This window comes from Thamnophis elegans, chromosome 1, assembly GCF_009769535.1.
Source record: "Thamnophis elegans isolate rThaEle1 chromosome 1, rThaEle1.pri, whole genome shotgun sequence".
Lineage (NCBI taxonomy): Eukaryota > Metazoa > Chordata > Lepidosauria > Squamata > Colubridae > Thamnophis > Thamnophis elegans.
The window spans coordinates 97,770,195-97,780,364 of record NC_045541.1 but is presented as its reverse complement, the minus strand read 5'-3'; the positions used below and the strand labels follow the sequence as shown (position 1 = coordinate 97,780,364).

The window sequence follows — 10,170 nt, the reverse complement described above, 5'->3', positions numbered from 1 at the left end:
TCCCTACAAACACGAATATACAAAATAGTGTACAGTTCATATCTGCTGTGCAAAGACAGCAAAATTTGACTAAAAAAATCAAACAGGCAAACCTGTGTCCTTATACCCACATATACATGTTTAATAGGCACAAAGATGAAAGACCTTGGGAAGAGAGGGGAAAGTTTGATGATGGCAATATCTGTGATATTTACAAATAAATTTTTATACTTGAAAAAAAAATCAAGGAAAATAGGGGGAAAGGGCTGGTGGATGAAAGACACCGAAATATCTTCACGTGAAAAGTATATTGTCAATAATTTATCCCTGGTAACACAGCAGTTTGGCATGGTAGTCAAGTCACAGTTTCTCCAACTTGGTCCAGTCTAGAAATGTTGGATTCCTCTCCTTATTGTTCTTAGCCAACTTGGCCAACACCGCTAGAAGGCGCATGCCCAACTACACACATACACACACACACAAACTTCCTTGCAAGGAAAATTGTTAATCAGCCCAATCCTTTGGTGAAATAACAGTCTCTACTGTTATTTGTAACTCAACCTGTAATTGAGATTTTTTTTTCTTATGCTGTATCCATATAGACTTAAAAAAACAAATAGATTTTTACATAAGAACACTGGATGATTAGACAAAACCTAACAGATTATAACAGCTAAGGCTTCACATCTTGGATAGCTTTAGCATATGGCATGCAGAAGTCGGGTAGATGAATGGTGACCATTGCATTTTCCGCATGAAATGCATGGATGTGGAAAGGCATTACCTCTTCAATCAAATAGCCCTTAATTTATGTACAACCCCTCAATGTCCTCTTTTTTTTCATAAAGAAAAGGTCTCTATGAAACTGTGATCTCCTCATCTTCCTCCTCCTCCCCTTCCTCCTCCTCCTCTTCTTCCGAGTCTGAAAAGTCTGATGGTTTACTGGGACTGCTGGAATGTGTGGGGGAGGGGAGCATCTGGGAATCTAACCTGTCTCTCTGATGTGTGTGATCTGTGGACGGGTGGTAGGCTAAAGAATGTCTTGGGCTCACTGGGTACAATGGGAGAACTGCTGCAACTTCCTCCTCTTCCTCTCCAATGCCCTTCTTGCCCACGTCACTGAGGTCTGGGTGAGGGTTGAACTTTGTGGGTAAGGTTTGTTCCCGGCAGCCACCAGATGACAGGAGTTCTCTCTCTTTGGAGTTTCTCCACTTCATTCTTCTGTTTTGGAACCAGATCTTTACCTAGAATGTTCAAATATACGAGGAGGAGATCAGGATAAGCGCACATGGGACTTGCATCAACCTTGAAATCCTTTTCTGAGGCCAAACCTTTCAAAAACTGACATCCTCCCCTTTTTTCAAAGTTTAAATGAGTCCATATACAATAGTGTTGTGTAGAAAATTGATGCAAATGAATGCATTTGGGGAGATTTCAATTTCAAAACCTGCCAAGGATAATATTATAGTTTGGTCTAGTGCAGGGATTTCAAAAAAGGGACAGGGTGGCTCAGTGGCTAAGATGCTGAGCTTGTCAATCAGAAGGTCGGCAGTTCAGCGGTTAGAATCCCTAGTACCGCATAACAGCAGTTACCAGCAGTTCAGGAGGAGAAAAGTGTATTAAGTTCCCCACTTTGAGGTATTTATAAAAATAATAAAGCATTAAAAATATAAATCTAATCTACAATATAAACAAAGTGCTGCAGAAATCTATAGGATTCTTCCAGAATAGAGGTGAGTTGCTCCTGGTTCGGCCCAGTTCAAGTGAACTGGTAATGGCAGAAGCGGGAGGCTCCGCCCACCCACCGGGACACTTCTGCTCACACACAGAAGTGTCGTGTGCACAAACACAAGCAAACCAGTAGCACCAGGATTTGTAACCAATCTCTGCTCCAGAATTATCAGAGTGGTCTAAAAATTCACATCTCATTGTTAAATATAAGATTTTTGTACTATAGTTTTTTAATGGCACTCTGTAACAGGCCTGACCATTTTTTGGCTCTCCGGACATGTAACCTTGCTAAAGGTGGCAGGAATTTGAAATGGAAGAAAACCTAGTTTTTCTTATTTTCAATTAAAGAAACATATCAGTTATAAGAAGAAAATAATAAAAAAGGAAAGTTATAAAAACCTAGATAAACATAATGGGAAGAATATATATAAAAATCTGGGATTAGTATTGTATAAGTACATTAATTAATTACATTAATTAAAGTACATTAAGGAGATTTTTTTAAAATCCATATTCAAATACATTTGAAAAAATTAAAATAATTTATTGTAGGAAACAGTTTGTTAATAAGACTAAAAATGGAGATGAAAATTGAAGAGAATAATTCTCCACACGTAAATAAAAATATAAAATAAAGTCAAGAAACTTATAGTAGAATTAATTAATAGATTACAAAAGGTAGTATGGCGATTTTCCTGATTTCCTCAAATAGATTAGTTTGCCGAACTAATTCAGGATACTTTTTCAACAGAGCTGACGAAGTAGACTAATTTGATTGTAATACCTCAACCCATATACAAAACTATTTTAACTATGCTATAATTTTAGACCAATATAAGAATTATTTTATGATCACATCTCAATGACTTTCTGATACAGATTTAAATCGAATTTTATGCCATAAGAAGCTCCAAGGTGATTCATGAAATTCTTATCCCATATCTTTTCCTCACATTGTTTTGGATTTTCAGGTAACTTCCTTGAAGTTTTCGTAATACTGAAGAAGTTCCTTGGATTTTAAATCTAATGGGAAGTTTGCCTGAACTATTTGCCTGAACCTTTCTTACACAGAGCAAAGAATTTACCCACAGCTCCTCCACATTTACTAAAATATTTCTTTTGCTGCTTTTTTTCTGCAGCTTTATTTACTCTTTTACTTCTAATATTTTGAACATTAGCTGGGTTGAATTCTCAACTTTGAACAAAGATGAGGAACAATCTGAGCTGGCGACTTGATGCCCTGTAAATATTTTGGACTCGTTTCTTCATCTGTAATATTCAGTAACAACTGTTGTCAATTAAAATTGGATGTTAGAACATTCTCTGATTAAAATAGTCCCATGCAATCTGCTTTTATCTTTATCTCTGTAATTCCAGTCCCCAAATAGCCCCCACCTTTTTCAGATAAGGATATGGAATGCTGGGACTCTTAATTCATAAGATCTCAGGTTCTTGCCCCCTTCTTTAACTACCAATTCATCTTACAGTTCACCTTAGGGATCAGACCCACTTATAATGATCCCATTGATTTTCTAAAATAAGAAAGCAAGACCCATATCTTGTCCCATCTAAGGTGTGAATCTGAGTGGAAAGAGAGAGCGCAAGCATCTTCTCTGTGGCTCAACTCTTTTTAAAAACTATTTATTTAATTAGATAAATATTCTCATCCTAAATTCTCTGCTATCCTCATTTGAAATGTTTGAACCTTGTTTAAGGATTTTACGGGATTATATAAATACCTTTACTTTTGTCTGTAAGCCTTTTCGGTATGCCTTAGGCATGCTGCACTTGCATTGCTTAGTATTCCACTGGATGCTTTTACATTAATTTCAGATCCCAAGCTTTCAGGAAGGGGCTGGTTTTGCCATCTGTCAGAAATGGTGTAGGGTCTCCTACTTGGGCGGGAGGGTTGGACTAGATGACCTACAAAGTCCTTTCCAACTCTGTTAATCTGTATCTGTATCGGCAGCCCCTTAGAGCTGTTGTTCGATTCACCCATTTCTGGTTTCACACAACACATCGAATAATAAACTAACTTCACCAGCTAGGTTTCCACCTTACACCAGGCCAAATATGATTGGCTAATTTGTTGCTTATTGTAATTGGATGATTTAGGCTATAAATTGAGAAACAACTCACAAACTGCCTGGAGATTATTCACCAGTTCACATGACTGGATAGCAGGATGAAGAATTACCTGGGAATCTTTCAGGCCCAGCTTAGCTGCCAGTTTTTTCCTATCTGGTTTGCTGATGTATTTCTGTTTCTGAAACATTTTCTCCAGGGCTTTTCGTTGTACGTCTGAGAAAACTGCCCTACGGAGCATCCCTCGGCGAGGTTTCCCTCGAGCAGCCAGGGGCCAAGAGAATGTCCCAGGGATAGGCACCACAGAGGAGGCTGTGACAAAGAAGAAGAAGAAGCATTATTGGTGAAATCAGCTAGAAAAAAAATGGAGTCAAGGATAGTTCTGTCCCAAAGAGAGCATCTCTATTCAAATTAATGAAAAATCTCCCTGAGATTTGCATGCCTAAAGATAGGGCCCCCCTATCTTTAGTTTTCCCTTTTCTCTTATTGTGGCTTCTTTCTCTTTTTCTTTACATAGACTTATATGGATCTAGCAGAGCACAACTACTAATCTGAATTCATGAAGCAAACTTGCTCTTCTTTCAGTAAATGTAACTTGATTCCATTTCATAGATCATGTCAATGAATTTACAGCTAGATTGTTTTGTTACCAAATCCAAAGATATGAGAACAGAAAACAAGAGCTAAAAAAAAATAAGGGTATTTTTAAAAGTTTCTTTTACTGGAAGATTTTTTTTTTAGAAGTATACCACACACATCATTACACTCAAAATAAAATAAGGAACTTCTTTTAAAGCTAGAACAAAGCCTTCCCTTTTACATAAAAGTTGTGGTCAATGGGTATTCATCCTCTTTTTAAAAAAAAATATGAATCTTTCCTCCCTCTTCCTTACAAAACTTGTAGAATTCATTCTGGAGACATGAAAAGTAACAGCTAATTAGCACATTGACTGGTTCCCAATGGGATTGGTATGATAAAAAGGGCAGAGTTTTGCCTTTAAGTGGAAAGAAAAACTCCCAAAGAGAAACAGAGATTCTAATGAAGCGTGAATAGTAATTGTGTAGTAATGAACTAACAGAAAAAGACTGAGGACAAGCAGCTAAAGCCATATATTATTTGAACAAAAGAGATTTACACTTTCAAACTAAACACAACTGCATGCCAAGCTGCTTGGGGAGAATACTGATGACACAGCCTTCTCTTTCCCCAAATCATTTTCATTAAATGAACATGAAAGCTATATATAAAGCTCAAGTTGTTTTTGTTGGGCCATTCAAGGACTGGAGAAAGGAAGCACATTCTATTATCAAGAGAATGAATGGAAGAGCTCTTGGCTTTTGGAACAGAATATATGCAGTTGAAGCAATATCTATTAGCATTGTTATTTTTAGTCGTAATTTTACTCAGTTCCAAAACTAAGATCTGAAGGTTTTTTTGGGTTTAGCTATTTAACTAGTTTATTGCGAATACAGAATTTCCTGCAATTTTATGACTTCTGCTTGCAAGACTAAAGTGTCATAGGAAGCATATGAGAATGAGCTGGTATCTAATCCTCCCTTTCTATTGCTCTCTTTATATGTGTGTCTCTAATTACAAATGAAGTTGGAAAATGCAAACAGTATGAATTCTTCAGAAAGGATGATTATGTTTATATATTGCTTCTGGAACATCTCTCTGGACATTTCTTTGAGATATTCCAATCTTTAAAAAAAAATCCTTGGGAGAGATGGCAGGGGACTTATTGGTGAATTCTTAATGACTTCTTTTCCAAATACTGATTAGTTGCTTTGCTACAGTCTTAGCTGCTCTCTGTGTATTTCCTTTTTTTAATGGAGAGAAATGAGCTATATTTGTCCAGCAACATTAAGAACAGGGCAAATTGTTCAGTTCTCGGCTGAAAGTATGTAGATATGCCTTACCCTATTTTCTTTAGCCTTATTCTACAGTGACACAGACCCCTCCTCCACTCCAAGCCTTCTTTGATGTAACAACTCAGCCGAAGCAAACTTTTTGGAGAAGAGAGGGTTGAAGAAGGTTGTCTTCGGCCACACCGAAGGGCCCAAACAAGGGAGCTCCCCATGAGGTCTTGTGAAACCGTTGGCAAAGCGAATGACCCTTAATGAGAAATTAGCCCATGGCTGGTAAATGTCTATCAGCAGCACGGCAGAGTCAGCGCCGGGTCTGTGTGTGGCTGCCCGCAGGGAGCTGACCAAATTGGTCATGGTGCTGAAACTTTTGTTGACGACCGGGCGAAAAAGCCGCGACTCTGTGGGAAAACCGCCGCCCCGAAAGGAAGGCCGGCAGCAGCTCAGTCAGAAATCAAGCGCCTCACACTTGGACCGTGACCATCCCCGGCTAATTTGCAGTGCCGGGGAAAGGCGTGGGGGAAAGAATTGGGAAGGAAAATGTCACGCAGTCGCCGCTTGTGCTAAATAGGGCATCAAATTGGCGCGACTGATTCTTGAATGTTGTACCCCGTCCAACCTCTGAACCGGAGGCCCGTCCTCCCCTCCTTTCCCCTCCCCATCCCTCCAAGGGAGAGAAGGGGGCGATTTCAAGAAATGCTCACAACAAAAGGAATAGCTTCGGGGATGTCGTTAGGTCGAGACTCTGTGGCAGGAATCCAGGAGGAGGAGGAGGAGGTTCAAACGCAGCAGAGTCAGCTTATACCAGGTTGAAACCCAACTAGGAAGACCCACGGCCCTATACCGGTACAAACCTTTCCCCGGCTCTCAAGGGTACTAGGTAGGGCAGTCGAAGAGAGCAGGGAAAGCAGGGAAAGCAGGGATGGGCAGTTGAGGAAGAAGCTTCCTCCACCCTCCCCGAAACCTACCTGGAAAATAAGACGACCGAATAAAAGGTTGGAAGGAGCCTTCGAAGTAAGGGAAGGAGAAGGTCTTGACGGGGACGTTCTGGATCAGCGCAGGCGAAGCCTCTGGGGAAAGAAAAGGAGGTTTAGCAAAGACCCCAAGAGCGTTTCAAGTGGGAAGCCCACATTTCTCCGCTCTCCTGCAGAACCGAGCGAAACACTTGAGATCCGAACTGCTCTTCTGGCTCACCAAACGGATTGGATCCCGCTTCCTTTACTGGCCAGCTCCCGTTGCTCTAGCAGGAACCAGGAGCGGAGCGTCTCGGGCCAGTGATTTTCGGGACAATTGGCAGATTTGTATCTGGCCCCGGATTCTCACCCCCTAATAGTCACCCGGGGTCTGATTCATTTTGCGCGGGCGGGCCGCTTGCGGAGGCACGCGCGCACCTGCTCCCTTTGGTGGCTCCGGGTTCTCTTTAGCGTCCCAGTCCCACCTGATCGATGACGCGCCACTCTGCGTGTCCATCCTTCTACCTCCCTCTCGGAGGAGGGAGCACGGTGTTCGCCCTTCGGCTCCATTTACCACCCACCTGGTTTCTCCCTCCTTCCCTTCCTCCCTCCTTTCCCGACAATCTTTGCAAAGGGCCTCGCTTGGCGAAGCGGGCGCCGTTGAGGACGCGCTGGCCCGCTTACCTGTCCGCGGAGGGGAAGACAGGATGGCGTTGACTCCGAACTTCAGGAAAGTGGCGTCCCCGCTGGAAGAGATCGACGAGCGGGCGGAGCAGCCGGTCTTGGCGCCGGAGGGATCGACAGTCGCCAGCTCGGCTGAGCTCGCAGCTTCGGTCCTGGCTGCCCCGACACCGGCCACTGGGGGAGACAAGCTGGGCGTCGAGGCGCTTCCTCGCGGTGGGTAACCTGTCGGCCGGCCGATCCTCAGGAGATCTTCTACCAAGAAACCGGAGGGGCCGGAGAAGGCGGACTGCAGCGTCTGAGGCAACGTGAGAGTCGGGGTCGGTCGCAAGAGACTCGGGTACACGGCGGGAGGCGCCAGCAGGCTTGGGAACATCATGGCCCAGCCAAGAGAGAGAGCCAAGAGCGGGAGGCAAGCAGGCAAGCGAACGAGCGAGGGAAGAGCGCTGTACGCCGAGAAACGGAGGGAAGCCCTGGCTTACAATGACTACCACTAATAACCGTCACAGGGTGCTTGGGTTCTCCCCCCGCGTCTTCCTCCTATCCCTGCCTTCCCGACGGCCACCCTCTTCGGCAGAGATCCACCTCGCGAGTCGGCCGGGGGTCTCCTGGCCCTTCCTCCGCCGCGGTGGGTTTTATAGTGGTCAGCGCCGCCGAGGCGCTTTCAAAAGTGACAGCTCGAACAATAGGGGTGCCTCCACTTGAGTTTCATTCATCGGGCGCTCGGGGCTCCCTCATTGGTCCAGGGGTGCAATTTATGATTGGATTAGCCTTCATAAACAACCCGCACACAATGGTCCGCCACAAAGAAGGTGCGGTCATCAATTTTGCATATTGACTGCCTCATTGGGAAAGCTGTCGCTCCAAAGGCGGCCGGCGGCAGGGTGTTGATCCGCAGCCGTCCGCGCGCGCGGACGCAACACACGCACACACACAGAAAGAGAGGGGGGGAAGAGAGGGGGGCGAATTAAATGCCTTTTTAAAAAGTTTCCAATGACATCTCACCTACAAAGGGAAAAGGGGGAGGGGATTATTCACGAAAAGCGGAACGCTACATTTATTTGCATTCAATCGCTGTTTTCCTTTTCGCTTAGGCTACGGAAATTAGACGATATATTCATATTATCTTATTCTAAGGTTTTCTAAAGGATGAAGAGCACAAAAGGGGCAAGATGAAATCAGCTTTCTACTATGGACGAAAAAGAAGGTTGAAGTAGGAACAACCAGTGGTTTATCAGCTCTGTCCTTTTAGCTCTAGGGGTCTAGGTTCCTGAGCTGCAACCAGTTGTTAAACTGAAAAGTGCTCTGGCAAAGACAGTAGTTGCAGTTCTAATATTAGTTTTCCTAGCTTTGGGGAAAGATTCCAGAATATAAATCGGTTGTCATCTGAGTGAACTCCAAAGTAACAATGGCTCAAAATATAATAAAAATTCTGAGCATGAATAAAACCTCCAGTAGCTTATTCTATTTGAACTTTGAAAAAATGAAAATTCACCTTTTTTAAATGCTCAAAAAATTATTTCATGCTTCCTGTTCCATTTCTTGTTATTGAATAAAGGCCAATAAAAATCAGGGGCCTTCAAGTCAGTGTCAATTCTGACGTCAATACATTTTCTTCCTGATGATTTGGCCCTGATGATGTTCCAGTGGTGCCAATAATGATAACAGGCCTTTAAAAAAAATAGCCTGCAGTTAACTTTACCCCAACATGTAACATTAAAAAATATGGAACCTAATTGTACTTATTAAATGAATTTGAGGCAAAAACTAAACTGCATAATATTTTTAGCTGGTTCTCCACACCTACATAGTTTACAATATTTTGTTATTTAGGGTAAGTTATTTCCACTGACATTCAAATCCCATTGCTTGAATTGCTTCAGTTTAACTAGGCCAAATTGGCTTAAATTCATACACGGTCAGACTGATGGCTTTCAACACTGGATGTTTTTAAGCACCGACAACTCCCACAAAAATATAGCTGGAACCTTGGCCCACACCTCCCTGGAATAAGTCATTGAACAAACAGGAATTTTAGTTTTATGTCAAAATGCAACATGCACAGACTTGCAGCACACCTGTTACTCAAGTCTAAAAGTCAACTTGGCTTATTTCGGTTTTAAATGACTTTTTAAAGCAGACTTTCTGAACACACCTTTTCTTTCTAACTAGCCAAAGAAGTCTTCTTCACAGCAGGGGCTCATTCCCTTAAAACAAGGAGGAGGAGGAGGAGGAGGAGGAGAAGGAGGAGGAGGAGGAGGAGGAGGAGGAGGAGATGGAATTGGTGTATTAAGGGGAGAAAGAAGGAGAAAATGTGCAGAGAAGGGAAAGGGAAAGTAATGAACATCGCATAGAATCAAAGGCTTAAAAAAAGCTTTTCTTTACAAAAAGTAACAGATGTGTTAAAAACTTTGTATTTTTTAAAATCCCCCAATTCATCCTTTTCTGGGGTGAACTTTTAGCCAGCAGAAGCGTGCAGCCAAGGCAAGCAGCCCTGATCCTATTAAGCATGAAGTAACTGTCACCTTCAGCTGTTCTCCCTCACCACACACACACACTTTTCCTCCCTTTTTTACTTGGGAACACAAAGCTTTCCCCCTCCCAAAAATCTTATTAACCAGCTTTATTTCTCCGATAGGAATTTTTTTTTGATGGTCATGATCTCCATGTCGGTGCTTTAACCATTCAAAAGAAAGAGAGAGAAAGGCGTGGGCTGGGGGGGAAGAAAACCGAAAGTGCATTGGCGATTTATATCACATTAGGAAGAGAAAGAACGCCTGTTCAACCTCTCCCTTGACTCAAATCAAAAAGTTATTTGAGAAAAGGCAAAAGGAATTAGTCAAGGAAAGACTATTCCACCGCTTGCTCCCCCCTC

The 10,170-nt window shown here is 42.6% G+C and overlaps 1 protein-coding gene across 1 annotated transcript; it reads right to left on the bottom strand.

Moving 5' to 3' along the window:
• Positions 1 to 637: 637 nt before the first annotated feature.
• On the bottom strand, positions 638 to 7,862 carry DBX1 (developing brain homeobox 1). Its single transcript, XM_032238852.1, has 4 exons — positions 7,299 to 7,862; positions 6,630 to 6,731; positions 3,908 to 4,107; positions 638 to 1,223 (listed from the first exon to the last, which is right to left on the bottom strand). The coding sequence occupies exons 1-4, from the start codon at positions 7,672 to 7,674 to the stop codon at positions 837 to 839; spliced, it is 1,065 nt and encodes a 354-aa protein (XP_032094743.1). The 5' UTR covers positions 7,675 to 7,862; the 3' UTR covers positions 638 to 836.
• Between the last annotated feature and the right edge of the window lie 2,308 nt (positions 7,863 to 10,170).